This window comes from Stylophora pistillata, chromosome 14, assembly GCF_964205215.1.
Source record: "Stylophora pistillata chromosome 14, jaStyPist1.2, whole genome shotgun sequence".
NCBI lineage: Eukaryota > Metazoa > Cnidaria > Anthozoa > Scleractinia > Pocilloporidae > Stylophora > Stylophora pistillata.
The window spans coordinates 13,709,117-13,726,223 of NC_142532.1; the positions used below are offsets into that span (position 1 = coordinate 13,709,117).

General features: G+C 38.3%; 1 protein-coding gene across 1 annotated transcript; it reads right to left on the reverse strand.

Annotated features, from left to right (window-relative positions):
- Positions 1 to 396: 396 nt before the first annotated feature.
- LOC148716651 (uncharacterized) lies at positions 397 to 4,447 on the reverse strand. The gene is made up of 3 exons (XM_088745423.1): positions 4,107 to 4,447; positions 3,460 to 3,597; positions 397 to 3,014 (listed from the first exon to the last, which is right to left on the reverse strand). The coding sequence occupies exons 1-3, from the start codon at positions 4,417 to 4,419 to the stop codon at positions 2,569 to 2,571; spliced, it is 897 nt and encodes a 298-aa protein (XP_088601549.1). The 5' UTR covers positions 4,420 to 4,447; the 3' UTR covers positions 397 to 2,568.
- Positions 4,448 to 17,107: the final 12,660 nt, after the last annotated feature.

The window sequence follows — 17,107 nt, forward strand, 5'->3', positions numbered from 1 at the left end:
AGGGAAGGGGAGGTATTAAAAGATAATTTAAATTCATCAACTGAATTGATAATGCGAATTTACCCCCGTAGAGAGGCTTTAATGCTGCCGTTTCCAGCGGTAGCCCTTTTTCAGAGCGAAGCGAGGTACTCTTCGATTCTTTGTTTTGCTCTTAAAGCCGGGCAGTAGCTTTTGGTAGATTCTTACACCGTTTTGGTTCGGAATACTGTGTTAGCTTGCAATATTACACTTATAACGATTACAAGGGTTGTTTCATTTATACTAATTAAATTTCAAGATTTGTTTTGATCATCTTCGGTACATGTCTGGTTCCCCCATCTGCCAATCGATTTAATATATTGGCAGTTTCAATTTAAAATCGTCGATTTCTGTTTCGATTTTTTCCTCTCACTTAACACTTTATTTCCATATTTGCCAACACTTAATAATAATAATAATAATGATGGTGATAATAATAATTTAGTTCTTATATAGCGCTAGGATTTCAAAGGTAAATGCTCTCCACCGCTTTTCAATGTTTTCCAAATAAAATAAAATCAACTTTAGTTACAAAATGACATATCTATTAATACTCCCCCTATTTACAGCAAGGCATAAATGAAATTGGCAGTTCCTTACACTATTTGAATGGACAAAATCTTAACTACTTTTCACAATTAATGAATATATCAAAGGTCAAAAGTAATACGAAAAAGATTCGTTTTTAACCCTGACTCAAAAATATGCACGTAGTTTACGCTACAAATTTTAGACGGTAGTTTGTTTCAAAGCGCTGGCGCCACCACGATAAAACCGCAGTCACCGAAGGTGTAGAAACTCTTTATCCTAAGCGGCTGCAGTAAGAGTCCGTTGAATGATCTGAGATGATAAATGGTTATCAACGTGTTTATCTCTAAGGTTTATCGCCATCGAAAAAGAGTTTTCCAACAGAGACTCGATCCGCAAGGCCAGGGAAGCTGTTTTAATTTCAAGAGGCAATACTATTTATCCCGATAACCTTAACGCTCGCGAAGAAATGTAGCAGTCTTTTTCTTTCTACTATTCTTACTTCTGGTTATTTAATTTATTCAATTTACCCCACTTTACTTCTATTTTTATTTACTATTTCTATTTTTAATTGTTATCTCATTGTCGATCAAATTAGTTTTACATATTTCCGCTATTACATCATACAGCTATCCAAGTACTACCTTATTCTATGTCAATTCCCACTGCACCTGAAGAAGGCTGGTTTGACCAGCCGAAATATAGTGCTCCGCCTTAAAACTTATCTACGTTGTATCGGTCTTGCCTCTATATTTATATTAGTTATTTTGGACCGATTAGATCACTGTTGATCCAACGTACAAGAGTAGGATTATCGTCCACGGTTGCTTGGTGAACATTTCACAGTTATCTCTAAGACCTTTTTCTCGATTTATTTGTACCAGTGGGGGACCGATATACCGTAGTGATTGCGCGATGCGTCAAGCAGTCAGGTTTGATTCCATTTTGTCTATCACAAGTATGATTACGGACAGAATTGGACGACAGAGGTCCTCTTACCAATTAATCATAACCATTAAAATTTCCACAAAAAGAAAAAACAATACATTTAATGGACGAAAGGCTTTTAATATTAATTATCCAAAACATCGTCAAAAGTAAAATACCTTTAGGGGACTTTAGGAAGCTATTGACAAGAAGTTTTGGGTTGTTAAAGAAAAAAATAGTTGTTAGGGATAGCTTGCCCCTCCGGTCCCCCCTTGTGCAGATCACATGGCCTTAGCGACCATGTGCTCAAATCGTTGTGTGTTGTTTGTGCGTAGTAAGGTTTGCTTTTTTTGTCTTTTGATGTCGATGTTCGGTTTAGCTTGGAGATGGCCAAAAATATGTAAGCTGTCGCTTTGTGTGTTATTCTTTTTCTTGTAATTCAATACTTGTTTCAGTTTCGAGTCTAGCTTTCTGTTTTATGTAATTTGTAGCTGTACAGAATGAGAAGATCGCGTTCAGATTAAACATCTCCAGTTCACAACATTTAGTCTGAAATTATCTTCAACAATAGTATTGGCTCACGGGAGTGAGGAGACTGTTTTCGGAAGGGTTTTTGTTTTTTCGTTGTTGTCTTTGGGTTGTCCGCAGTGTTTCTTTTTATTCAGTTAATCAAGTTTGAGTTTGAAACCCACGATAGATAAGCACTTATCGGCATTAATTTATTGAAGGTGAACATTCTCATTAAATTACAATTTCCCTGACCATGAATGCTGAGCGAGTGTACATATTACAGCTAGGGAAACAGAATTGACAGGAAAATATAATACCTACATGGATAGCCTTGAGCCAAAATTAAAAAAGAAAAAAAGCATTTTCATCCCAACTGTCTTCCTCTTTCACCTCGGGTAGAGAGAAAGGATATGGCAGTCCCCAAACATTGAAACAAACCTATACTATGATTTACCCTTTATCTCAATACTATCCGACGTTTGTCTTTCTAAAAATGTTAATCAGGCTCTTGTTTTGTAATCTGACATTTGACATTGTAATCTGGCTTTTAAAATCAACGAAGAGATATTCTCCATAAGAGAAGATTCAAACGTACCATGCATATACATCAGCACAAACTTTACCACTGTTGTTTCCCTCTGAAGTGTCTTTCCAATCCTGTCCGTACCATATCTGCATCTCTTGGTTGCTCGAAACAGACAACGGATCGATTAGGTGGCGAAAAACCAGCTCAGTTGAATAAAGGTGATATCCAGGAAGACTGTAAGTATAACGTTTCAGGTCTTTAGCAGGCGGAAAGACAAGTTTCTTATCGGCGTCTGTGATGATTGTCATCAACTTTCCTCCAAATTCTGGATGAGTGCAGCCCCAGTAGCATGCAGCATACTTAGGGTTGCACTTCACTGACCTTGATCTGTAAATAAGCTTCATTGTCTTCACTCGTCCACTCATTGTCATATTAAAGGAACCATACAGATTATCTTTGGTTCCAAAGCAGACGGGTTCTTCACCATTTATCTTTTGCCATCGCTCTAAGATAAAGTAATTGAATAATGGAATATGAAAATCAGAGAGTTTCTTTCACAGGTTCAACTGTATTTTATAAATCGCGAGTAACGGTCAAGGTATGTTGCGAATGGTAACTGGCAGCCACTTGCAAGATAATTTTCAGTGACAAACAGGGTAAACCATCGTCCTATCATTGTTTGTTTTAATCTATTCACATTCGTCAATCAAAACAATTTTGTAGAAGAAAGAGAACAATTCATGTTAATGACTTATCTTCTTGTCCGAGTTTATCTTCTTATTGGAATTACTGAAAACAAACTCCCCTTTTTTTTGTTCTAATTCACTTTTTGGCAGAAACACTGGCCCGAGACAATACTTTGGCAAGTTTAAAAAAATTGAGGATAAAAGAACACGTTAAGGAGGCGGTGGGGTGAAAAATGGGTCAAACAATCCTATGAGACCATTTACCTTTACAATAAGCCTCGATGACCTCGCTATTCTCTTCAGAGTAGATCCAGTATTTCCCGTCAGCCATCTCGTCGCCTTCACTCGCTTTAATCTCACTGCAGGTATCCGCTGGAAGTTCTTTGATGGATCCGAGGGGAACTGCGACAATAAAAGAGCAATTTCATACAAGTAATTGGAGATAGTTTTTACACTCTCATGCTATTCGATAAGTCCTGATGCGATTTCAGCAAACGATAATTAATATATAAGGAATAACAGGATAGGAAGGAAAGCTTCCAGCTTCCCTACCTGCTTAAAAGCAGGTGGCAATGAAAGCTGTGTTAATTCTTGTCGATTTAGACTAAGAAATGAGATGGAAGGCAACAACAATGACACAGAGATACAAGCTAATGTTGCGATATTATCGTGAGGCAATTGTCTAAGTAACATTGATTTTGCGATTCTGAAACGTTGCTTCCACATCTGTCTTTAAAACAATAATGAAAATCAAATCATCCAAAGGCCAGAAGATGTTGCCTCTGAAATTTGAGATTTATGTAATCGTGCAGATTGAAGAAAAAAACTAAAAAAATAAAAAGGAAAAGAAAAGAAAAAGTCTGCTTAGAATCGCAAATGCAAAGAGGTAGTTGAGGGAACCCCCAACTTACCTCTTGATCCAGAACGTTTCATGTAAAATCTCTTCTGATCTGGTATGAAATCTTCTGGTCTTGCTTCCTTTGTACGATTGTTCAGTTCGCAGATGTTTTGACCAACGACGACATTGTAACTCTGACACGTTACTTCTTCCTCACACCGGAAGTAACACTCCTCAGGCAACCCAACGCGATACATTTTAAACATGTGACCTCTAAGGTACATTTCACCAAATGATCGTTCCTGTTCATGACACTGACCAGTAGCGTCAAGTATACTAATCCGGGAAGTCAGAAGCATGATAGTCAGCCACAACTTTGGATTCATTCTGAGGTGACTATGGTTGGTTCTTGCTCCAAACTCATTAAGTACCTATCAACACAGTTAACGATGCTAAGATGAAGTTGTGTGTTAGTTTCAAGTGAAATTTATACCCCAATTTACCCTAGTTGAACACATGACTGTTCCGTTGGAGATTTCGATAAAGGTAATCATTGGCAGTATAAAGATATGACACCGCCGTATAAGATAATATAATACGTCCAAAACTCTGCTAAAACCGAATACGCATCCCTTGAACGAATACTTGCGAGAATGAGGTGAAGAACTAAAGTAACATTAGAAATTCTGCCAAATGACAAGAAAACCTAACTCGTCTTTGTTAATATTATTGAAAGATGATAATCGTCACAGGTAATCGCACTAGGTCGCACTGAAAGGTACAATAGATATTAGATATCACAAAAAATAGATATTTCTTTCTTATCGACGGTTTCTCCTTTTGTAGTGGTTGAATATACTAAATTGCTAATTTAGTATATTCATAATGTATACATTAAGCTCGGCACACGTGAAGATCGACGTATGAATCGAAGTCTATCTTTTGCCGTTCTATTTGACAAGCTCAGTCGAATAGAACGGCAGAGTCGACCCTAATTCAAAAGCGTCGATCCTAATTGTGCCGAACCTAATTATTAGGTTCGGCACATGTAAAGTTCGACGTTTGAACCGGGCCTAACTCTTTCTTCTCGGTAGCATCAATTAGCTCTTGTTTGAATAAATAATTGGTCTCCAGATATTTCTTAATCATTTTGTCTGGCGTTTTGTTTATGGCATAGTTTTCGGATAGCGAGATATTCTCTGGTAAACGCGACGATTGGAATAAAGAGCCTTTTTTGTGCCAAAGTTGTGTCAGCTATAGATGATATAGAGCACTAAAGAGAACAAAATTGTTCTTAACTCCGCCTCGAGAGCTTTCCTTGGCAGTTAGAAAAAGTGTCTCATTTGACTTCAGTTTTTTGAAGGAGGAAAGAGAAGATTTACACACGCCATTGCAGCAAGCAAACAAGCAGGTTCTCACGACCGCTCAAAAACTTACATGTAATTTTACTGACAACTGAGGTTTAAAACTGAGCAGAGATAACTCTTCGTAGATTAATCGTCTTTAGAAGGAAATGATATGTTCCGTAAGATCTATGAAGAAGAAAAATTCATCGTAATAGTTATTTACCTCGAGTTTACTTGCTAAACCGATGCTGTTGGTTTTTCAAAAGTATACAAGGGCTTCTTTTTCTTTCCTTACGCGCTTTCTAACTGACATTTGTCAGATCGTAACAGAGATTTATAAAAAGAAATGTTTTAAAGTTTGCCTGGAGGCCTTTTTAAATCACCCCAATCACTACGTGGAAAAAATGTACCGGTAAAGCCTCTCTATTTAATCAGCATTAGTTCCGTTCTCTCTTTCCTATATTGGCTCAAAAAGTGTTCCGTTTAAGGAGGATCTTCCCGTAACTACAGCTCTGTATTATTAGGGTTCATTTGAAAAGCATTTCGTGGAGTTTATAGAAAAAAATCATGAATGGTAGTCACCAGCCTAGGTCGAACTGTACTGGGAGTCTCCAAATATTCATTGATAATAAACGAAACTGCCTTAACGGGCCGGAGCACTGTTATGGGAACTGTGGTTTTATCAACTGAGTTGATAAATGTAAATTGGCTACTGGAAAGAGTTTCAAAGCTGACGTTTCGAGCGTTAGCCTTTCGTCAGACTGAAGTCATGGGAGGTTTACCCAAATAAATAACAGAAGGACCTTTTAGACGATCTTGTAAATGCATTAGAGATATCTTTCCTTACCTCAAGTCAGCTCCATTTACGTCAGCTGAAATTTGTCTTTAAATTTTGAGTGGGTTTTACTAAGCATCAATGATAGCCAAGTTTTGAGTACTTCATCGCAAGAAGCATGCGATGCTTTTTGTTCAGTTTTCCTCCAACTTCCTTCGTGTCTCTCGATTTGTTTCTCGTTTCTTGCAATATTTAATATATCAGATAGCCCAAAGAACTTTTTTTTCAGGATAATTTGTTTGCATATCTTTTATGTTTAATTGATAACGTCTGGTACTAACATTTACACAACTGCAGGATATCTTAATCATTCCGCCTTTCAGCCTAAACGCGAAACTCAAAAAGGTTCATAAACTTTACATAAGCTTTTCGTTTTGTTTTTCTTATAAATCGCTGCACCTGGATTACAGGTGTCTTCTGTCGCACTTTGTAATAGTATTACAGCGGGAAAGTTGATGTTTCGCACAAATTGCAGAGCTCGTATTTTTGAGAAACTGTCGTTTAGGGAGTTTTTTGCTTTGCACCTTTAGATCAATCTTTTATTAGAACAAAACACATACGTTTTACTTTTTTGACGGCTCTTTAAAATACAAAATTATTTTTCAGCTTGACGCTTACTTTGCGCCGCCGTCATGACCGTAAATATGACACTTTTAATGCCGAATAATTTCGTCCAAACGATATTTTTACGCAGAATAGCTTTGATAAGGTGAAAGAGAATTGAAGTAGTAAAACACTTTGTGGTTTAGGCGAGCTTCTTGCACAGCCGGACTACGTGTTATTTACATTTTCGAAAATTCCACCCAACAATGCACATTAAGCGCTCTAAATAGTCTAAAAAATCAACCTCGCCAACTGTAATTTTTGACGCGTGAATTGAGTACTTCGATATATGATTAATCATACGATAAAACATTACTTAGAAGAGGAATATTTTTATTCTCGTCTAAAAAATAAAGCCGGCGGTGAAGTTGACTTCCGCTCCGATTGACGTTTTATTTTTAATTATTTAAAAGTCAGGTAACTATAAAAATTTTTGTTTACTTAAAATATGTCTTTATTTTCATTCCTAAAAGTATCCTCATCATGAATATTACTTAAATTACATTCTTTTTTAATGTTAATTGGCCAGTCCTTCTTCTGTAATATTTTGGCTTGGCGCTTATTTTGTCTTCAGAAATTTTTTGAACGGACCGGAAGAACTACCCTTAACATTGGGATTTTCAATTTCCTTGCAGTTCGATATAGGTTTTTGTAAGTGATTAGAGACTATAAATAATGGTTGCTAGAAAACAAAGTATGTCCTAAGGCCATAACGAGGATTTGTTCTCATGGGAAAGGTTTACCTAAATAAGTAAAGACTGAAAACCGAAAATAGAGGTTAGTAGAAAACAAAGCATGTTTATGGCTATAACGAGGGTTTGTTGTGGAGAGGTTTACCTAAATAAAATAAGTAAAACAAAAATGAGAACTTTCCAGACGATCTAGATATATTTTACCTTACCTCAACTCAGCTCAGTTTATCTCTGCCAAGAAAATTCTAATCTCTTGCCTCAACTGAAATATTTCTTGAAAGATAAAGGGGTTGTATTAAATGTCGACAGGTGCTATTACTAAACACCAATAATGAGCCCTACTCTGGGTCTTTAAAAGTTGCCTTAGTGTCGCCTAGAATCTCCTTAAGTCGCCTTAAGTCGCCTTAAGTCGCCTTAAGTCGCCTTAAGTCACCTTAAGTCGCCTTAAGTCGCCTTAAGTTTCCTTAAGTCACTATTGGTTACAGAATGTTATAAGGGTTCCACCCTTATCCCAATTGACCTCATTCACCCCTCTTTAATCATAAGGATCAGAGGAGGAGGCATGGTGGCTGAATGGTTAGTGCACTGGACTCGACATTAGTCCAGTTTTGGTGTCTAGTGTTGGAGCATTGTATTTTGCTCTCGGGCAAGATACTGTAAGCTCAATGTGCCTCACCTTTTCTGGGTGTAAATATGGGTACTGGTAGGCAGGGGGAAGGTAATCCTGCAATGGACTATGAGTTTAATTATTGTTATTGTGAGGTGGGCAGTGGCCTCTATATACATAGAAACTCCCTGTGAAAATAGTCATGCACCTGTCTAGCCCCTATGCTGGTATGGGTAATTCTTAAATGTAAGCAATACTGATGTAGGAATATGACAATGTATACTCTTCCATTTTCTTACTAAAACAACTATCTGTTTCAACAAAATTTCTGTCTTGTATTTCATGATGAAAAGGTTGATAAAAGGGTTGACACTGTGTATTATCATCAGGATATAATAAATATTGAATCACATAAAACCTACAGTACCAGATCATCAAGATAAAACGATAGAAAGGTATTCTGGAGAAAGGCCCAATTCTTGCCACTTACTTATACCTTGAGCCGTATAAATAACATTATCAAAGGTCAAATAAACTTAACTGAAGCCAAATTTTATGCACTTAACTTACCCAGTGTAAAATAATGACAAAAGTGGGCCATTTCTCCAGCATAAATTCACTAATCTGTACTAGCTACTTCCCACATGTTATTCGATCAACTGAAAACATTTGAACTTTGTAGCTCGACGAACCTACTAAAGATGTAAATATTTATCTATCTTGATACTTTGATAGTCTTTTTGTACATTTCATATTCGTCAGTTTGATGATAAGCATACATTAACCACTTCTAAGCCAAGAAAAGCCTTTTACGGCAAACATGGCCGCTAGAAATATTTGATCACGTGACTTAAGTTTTGTCCCGTGACCAAAGTGCACGTGAGAAAAACACGCACACGAGCTTGCAGAAAAGTGTTCAGAGGAATAGTTAATTTATCTGTGCAAAAAAAAAAAATCATCAAAAAGCTTTAAAAAAATTAACTCTGAAAGTTTAAAGGGGCGACCACTTCAATGAAATGGACGTACTTGGCGAGAGAAACTCTATAGTGTTGTCCCGCTCCTAACTTCGAATCATGGAAACTAGTTAGCGTCGCAAAGGTTGCTGGGAGAATGAAATTGGTTGGGACTTTAGAGCTTGCTTTCAGCTTGGAGAATTTCGTCGTGACTCGTTAGTTTGTGGACAGTTGTGAGGTAACAATGAATGCTTTTAAACCTGTAATACTGCCAGCAGGCTACAAATAAAACTTGAATGTTTGGAAGGTCCTGCTGATCTGATCAACGGTGGAGGAAGACCTTAGTATATGGTTCTCAGTATGGTATTGGAGTGTTTTGTCTAACTGAGGCAGGGGAAAAACAAATTGGTTGGTCCCTGAAAAGGACCGACCAATTTTCGGTGCCGTTCGAAAGGCATTCGAGTTGTCAAACTTTGATGCCAAAATTTACAGTGCAAAGGGCAAAAATATGGGAGACAAGCTTACCAAGATAACAATTTTTTTATAATTTGTGAGGCTTTGTGAAATAGTTAAATATTCAAGCAATTTTTAGTTAATCATGTGGAAAAGTTATTGATAGTTTTATGTAAATCATGTCTCTTTTCTTAAATTAAAAATGTGTTTTTTAGGTGCATATTTTTGATAGGTTTGTTTTATATTGGGCAGATAATCCAGGATGTTATCCTGGTTATTTATTCACTAGCCTTGATTATATAATTTAACAATAATTACTGTGGTGATTCTGTCTAAACATTTTAAGCTAAATTGGTTTCCTGGCTATTTATTGACTAGCTTTGACTGTATAATTTAACAGTAACTGTTGTGGTAATTCTGTCTAGTTATTTTTAGCTAAATTGGTTTGAAGTCTGGATATTTTAGACTATGGTGACTTATGAGCACACAAAAGTAACCAAATTGACTATAGTTTTTAATGCAAAGGATTCTGTAAATAGTTTTAAGGTTTATGGAGAGACTGTTGCTAACTCTGATTTTATCACTTCAATCAAATAAAATCACTTTAAGTCGCCTTAAGTTGCCTTAAGTCGCCTTAAATTGCCCAAAGTTAGGACGACTTAAGGGCCCAGAGTAGGCCTAATAATGGCCGAATTATGAATACTTTATCAGACTTGGCATTCGATGCTTTCTCACAAAATTTTAGAAATAACTCAAAATCCCTCTCAGCAAATGAATCACGAATTAGAGAAACTGATATTAAACTAATACCTTTGTCTACCATCCAACATATAGAGTAGGACTATATGAAACCAAGATTTTGAAATGAGTTTTACGCGATTTCCTGTTATCAAAATTAAAACTTGATTAGATGCACGCCAAGATGACAGCCACGTTTTCTATATAATTTGGATATATCAACAAAGTTGAAATGGTAAATTGGCCACCGTAATGATTACAAAAGCTGACGTTTCGAGCGTTAGCCCTTCGTCGGAGCGAAGGGCTAACGAATTCTCTTCTTCTCAACCGAAGGGCTCCGACGAAGGGCTAACGCTCGAAACGTCAGCTTTTGTAATCATTACGGTAGCCAATTTACCATTTCAACTTTGTTGATATATCCAAATTATTTCGTTACTCCCACCGACGCAGCCCCAAACAGTTTCTTTCGAAACTATCAGCCTTTACACGTTTTCTATAGCTCGTAATTTATCTCATATCGTTTTCGGGTTATTCTTGTTTTTTCATTTATCTAAATTTCATCTGACTCCAAGTGTTTTCTCAACCTGGTTAGTATCTACTCTTAGTCTTGGAAACAAACCAAGTACGCGTTCTGTGAACACTCCGCATCGACCCGCAACGACATGGCTAAAACATAGCTTCGTGTGTGTATTTCTTCCAAGGAAAGACCTCACTGTATTTATGGACATTGAACTAAATCCTGGTCCACTTCATCTTCAATTCTCTTCTTCTCAACCAAGTTGAGTCTTGTCTGAAACGTCAGTTTCACAAGTCTTCTCTAATTACCCAAGACTACTCCTCATCAGCAACAATAAACCTGCTTGTTTCATCTACACGAGGGAAGATCTTATCAACATTCGTCGACTGGGAGTTTGCAAACCGAATAACTCAGTCCCGCTTAATAGGAAATCTCTTGGAATACTCCGTTATCGCGGAGTAAGATCAGGAAGAGCCGTTAGGACCAAACGACAACTGGAAAAGTTTGTGATTCCTACTATTATTGCAGCGAATCGGCCGCGATTCTTTAACTCAAGATCAGTTAATGTGACGAATGTTATTTATCCATCCAAAGTTGAATCGGCCCGGCGCGTCTTCCCAAGGCTGTCTTTTGCTGTTTGGAACGCTCGATCGATGCACAGGAAGGCTTCCGTGATCTGTGATATCATTGCATCAAATGGGCTTGATATCTTCGCCATCACGAAATCTTGGCTTAACTCTGAGAACAATGTCGCTATTGCGGAAATACTGAATCATTATCTGATTTTACTGTCTTTCAAATTCCACGCCCTGGCAACAACGGAGGTGGCGTTGCAATTTTTGTGCGTAAGGTTTTTAACATAACAAAGAATCTGACTCTCACTTTCAAATCATTTGAACACATTGATATTATGCTGACTTACAAAAACTTCAATTTGGTTCTTATCTACAGGCCACCGCCTTCCACAAAAAACAAACTTTGCACTGCTGAACTTTTCACTGAGTTTGCTAAACTTACATAGGAGCTAACTAATTGTTACAGACCATTACTTAATGATGGAGACTTTAATTTTCACATGGATAATATTGACAATGCTGACGCTCGAAATCTTCTTGACTTTCTAGAATCGGCGAATATGACTCAACATATCACTGGATTAACACACTCAAATTAGAGGGCCCACCCTAGACCTAATTATTACATGACGTAATGATAACGTAGTTTAAGACGTCCAAATACCGCCTGAGTTCTTCTCTGATCACAAAGTTGTAACCTGGAAAATGTATTGTCCAAAGCCACCTGCTTCTAAAATTCATTTCACGTATCGTTCAACTAAGTTCCTGACTACTGATATCTTAGACGACGTTGTGTTGAAACTACCTTTTGTGAAAGAACGGAACGCGTTTCCTGTTGTTGACCTGACAACACTAGTCACCCAATACGATACAGAGCTGGAGAAGATCTACAATGACTTTACCCCTACGATATCTCGATGGATAACTCATCGACCATTTGCACCCCGGTACAATGATGATCTCCGGTTGGGTAAGCGCATAAAACGGAGAATAGAGCATATGTTTAGGAAGACTGGTCTGGAAGTTCACAGAGGAATTTTTCGACAAGCATGTAACAATGCAACTACCAAACACAATTGGAGTTCCATAAGTCTTCCCACTACAAAACTATGATAAAGCAAACAGCTGAAAATAAACTTTTCGGATAATCGACAATCTATTTCAACTGGGTAGTACAGCCCTGCCCTCTTATTCATCATTGGAATTACTGGTTGAAGAATTCAATGACCTTTTTATTAGAAAATACATCAGAGATGAACTTCGGGAAAATGCAGTGAACCATTCAACACATTCTCAGAGTCCGCCTTTGTCTCATGAATTTAACTTGATGCTTGTGTCTTGCTCTACCGTCAAAAATACCATTCAGTCTCTTTCCGCAAAAACTGGTTCCCTTGACCCACTTCCTACCTATATAATAAAAAATTATGTTGATCTTTTATCTCCTGTGATAACCAACATAGTCAATCAGTCACTGTCGACAGGGAAGTTTCCTTCACCCTTGAAGTTGTCACACGTTCGTCCATGTCTGAAAAAGGACAATCGTGACAAGGAGATTTTTAAGAACCATCGTCCGGTGTCTAATATTCCCTTTCTTAGCAAAGTTATTGAGAAGGTAGCAGCAACACAAGTTTACAAGTATTTTGAATCTTACAACTTGCTACCTACTATGCAGTCTGCGTATAGGAAACACCATTCTACGGAGACAAACTTGCTCCATCTGACGAACGACATTCTGAGAACAATTGACCACCGTCGAGATGTTGTATGAGTCCTTCTTGATCTATCGGCAGCTTTTGACACCACTGACCATATGATCCTGTTGGAAAGACTCGAATCCTACTTTGGTTTCTCACAACTGACGCTGAACTGGTTTAGATCATACCTTGAAAACCGTGGTCAAACAATAATTAGGGACTCTAAGCAGTCAGAACGGCAACGCCACGGAAGACGTCGATTAAAAAATGAGTTTCTACTTTTAGTTAGAATTTCGAAAATGGCTGGATGTGTTTACAGTCTCATAGGGCGCCACACCTCTAACTCAATATAACGCATAAAAGTAGCGTTGAGTTCCAAATGTAAATTAAAATAACTTGCAGCCGCGGTTTAGCTTCACAGACGACGCAAATTTCGGTGATTTCACGTTGTTGTTTGCAAAGGACGGCTAAGACATGTACAAAGTTTGAAAATGCACATGCTGGGCTACTGTTCTGCTAATTAGATCTATTGTTTTTCCACGTTTTCGTTGCCGTAGCTGTCGTGGTTAGCTTAAAGTCCCCATTATTAAAAACTGGATCATAGGATAATGCAATTCAAGACTTTTTATTGGCTTAGCCAATATGGTATATGAGCCAATATACCATAATCTAATATCTGTACACTGTAACATCCGGTTTCTTCTTACAACCAACGCGAGTGGAATAATTGTTAATTATTAGAGATCACGTGTCCACTCCTCGCGTTCTTCGTTATGGTGTCCCACAAGGTTCCTTACCTGGATCCCTACTTTTCACCCAGTATATTGCCCCTCTGCAAGATGTCATTGCTCGCCACAATCTCGACTCTTTGTTTCACGCCGATGACACTCAACTAGATATTACTATCGATCCCGCAAATCAGGCCCCTTCTATGACTGCCCTTCAAACCTGCATTGAGAGCGTAATGCGATGGAATACCCAAAATATGCTAAGAAGTAATGCTGAAATGACTGAAGTTATTTTATTTACCTCCCGATTTACAAGTCACTTAACATTGAAAAGCTCTTTTTTGACAGTACCGTCATTGAACTAAATGAGAAAGTCCGTGATCTTGGTGTTATTTTAGATAAAAATCGAACATAGTCTAGCTGTTATCGACCAAAAAAAGCTCGAATTGTTCAAATTGGTGATACAAGCATGAAACATTCACAGTTTGAGGGTTCTAAGGAAATATGCTCTGATGTAGGCCAATTAAGCCAAATTAAGCTCTGGAGTCCAGATCTGCGCATGCCTCGAATTTTTTTTTGCATGGAGGCGAGGCTTAAAATGAAAAACGACTTAAAGGAAAGAGTGTTAGGAAAATAACCGTTAGTTACAACAAAACTGATATTTGGTAGTACATTTTGTTAAACTTCAAGCTTTTGAGGCGATCATGTGACCAATTATAAGGTTATTTTATTATCAGCTTATTTTTATTATTAGCCTGCAGATATGCCGAAAAAGTGAAAGTTATTTTATTTCTTTTTAATGAAGCCGCTTAAAAAGTATTATCATCTTCTATTCATCTTCTTTCTTTACGATTCACTTCGCTATTTCATTTGTTTCGTTTATAATTTAGAATAATAAATTAAATACCATGACAGGATGGAAAATGCGTGCAGTGTAAGTACCTTCCGTTGTCCCATATATAGCCTTCGAAAAGTTTTCTAAGGCTTTGTATGGGGACAACAGAAGGTACTTACAGTGCACGCATTTTCCTTCCTGTCATGACAGGAGGACACCGGATTTCTTGTCTGTTTACCATTGCGCCTAAGTGATTAAAATATCCCGTTTGTCTTTGGAAATAGCAAGAGAATCTATTTAGTATACAATGTGCCACTCAGACCCAGGTCTCTCACGGTTTTCAATATGGCGGCGTCCATGAAGTGTACTTCCAGCTCTCTCAGGTAAGACAGCATTTAGCACATTATCGGGAAATGCAGGTCGTCTCTTCTAAATATAGAGGCAAGAGTAATACAACGGAGATAAGTTTTACGACGGAGCACTATATTTCAGCTGGCCAAACCAGCCTTCTTCGGGTGCAGTGGGAATTGACATAGAATAGATGGTACTCAGATAACTGCATGATGTAATAGCGGAAATACGTAAAACTAAGTTGATTGACAATGAGATAACAATTTAAAATAGAAATAGTAAATAAAAATAGAAATAGTAAATAAAAATAGAAATAAAGTAGGATAAATTGAATAAATTTAATAAATAGAAGTAAGAATAGTAGAAGGAAAAATTAAACACTAACACATTTCTTCACGAGCGTTAAGGCCATCGGGATAAATAGTATCGACTCTTGGAATTAAAAAAGCTTCCCTGGCCTTGCGAATCGAGTCTCTGTATACAAGCATTTCAGCGATGGTGCACTTGTCGTGCACAAGACCAACAGAGCCTTCTCCTCAGTGTCGTTAGATCATGCATACGAGCAGGTGAGTGCCTCAGTAAAAGGTGGAGCCAAGGTGGAGCAGTTGGTCTCACTGAAAATCCTGCAGCCCTAAGACGATGGATGGTAGCAGGTCCCGAGCTGTCGTGAATGGTAGAAGAATTTGAGGGTAGCTTTACTGTATCCGAGGAACGAGATCACCACGAACAGAAACCGGGTGTGCAATATACATTTTTAAAAGGTGTGGTCAACACAGACTGTGTCTTGCTTTGAGGAACTTGGTGACCCCTTTACTGAAGAGAGCGAGAATCTAATGGCGATTCACACTAAAGATATAATGGACGATAGCGTTGTCGCAACAGTAAAGAATGCACACAAGATTGGTGAGGAACAATTCTGTTTATTCGTCAAAGAAACATTCATTGACCGCAGTAAACCAGTTACAGATCCACTTAAGAAGAACAATCTTCCTACATTTAGTACAACTAGGAGGGCTGCATCGAAAGACCAGGCAAAATTCAAACTGTTGAAAGAGGACTCCTCCTTATTTGGACGGCTTTACATTGCTTGTCAAACCCGTGACGGAAACCTGGATGAGTTTTTTTCGTATGAAAATCAACCTTGGCCACCATCCCTTTAAGACCAAGGAAAGTTGCGAGGAGGACGAAAAGCCGACTTGCTGAAGTGCCTGCCACAAGCAACCTCGCCAGTATCGACGCCTCCAGTGGATGCCGTACTTCTCGATGGAGCGGTTATTGTTCAAATGCTGGAGCCAAAAACGTCGCGCACCTTCGACAAATACTTCAGTATAGTATTTGCTCCATACGTTCTCAAGCAACTAGAAAATCCCAAGCATGTTGACCTTGTGTGGGATGTCTATCTAGATAATACATTAAAGAAATCACTGCGAGAGAAGCGAGGTACCGGACAACGTCGCAAATTAATGGGATCTACACGAATCCCAAGCGACTGGAAAGGTTTCCTGAGAGTTGATGGCAACAAGAAAGAGCTATTCAAGCTGCTTGCGGTCAAGGTATGGATAGATTTAGGACGTTTGCCTGCTTTTCAATACTTATCATAGCACTACTGAGATCAACAGGATATGTTGACTAGAATACATTAGTGAATACATTAATAAAATTATCCCTAACATAACCTATTTCAGGTCGTTTCATTGGCACTTCCTGAAGGCAAAGAGGTTTACTCGACTCACGGTAGCAGCGTGCTAACTTCTTTCAACTGAACTGAAATGAGCAACCTTGCTCCGTGCACCCACCACGAAGAAGCCGACACTTGCCTGATGATCCACGCTCTTGATGTGTCATTGAGAGGTCATCGACGTATCAAGATCAGAACCAAAAACACAGATGTGATTGTTCTCGCCCTTTCAGTTGTTAGCACACTCCCCGTTGATGAATTTTGGATAACATATAGTTCAGGGAAGAATGTGCAACACATGCCTGCGCACGTCGCGGCTTCATCCTTAGGGCCCTCTAAAGCGTCCGCGTTGCCAGTATTCCACGCCTTGACAGGGTCCGACACACTTTCATTCTTCCGCAACCGTTGAAAGAAGTCTGCATGGGATGTTTGGAACGTCTTTCCCGAGTTGACCCCAGTTCTATGTGCT

Coding starts and splice junctions, on each gene's coding strand:
- LOC148716651 (XM_088745423.1), bottom strand. CDS start 4,419: ATGAATCCAAAGTTGTGGCTGACTATCATGCTTCTGACTTCCCGGATT. Junction 3,598..4,106: donor GAAACGTTCTGGATCAAGAG/GTAAGTTGGGGG, acceptor TTATTGTCGCAG/TTCCCCTCGGATCCATCAAA. Junction 3,015..3,459: donor CATCGAGGCTTATTGTAAAG/GTAAATGGTCTC, acceptor ACTTTATCTTAG/AGCGATGGCAAAAGATAAAT.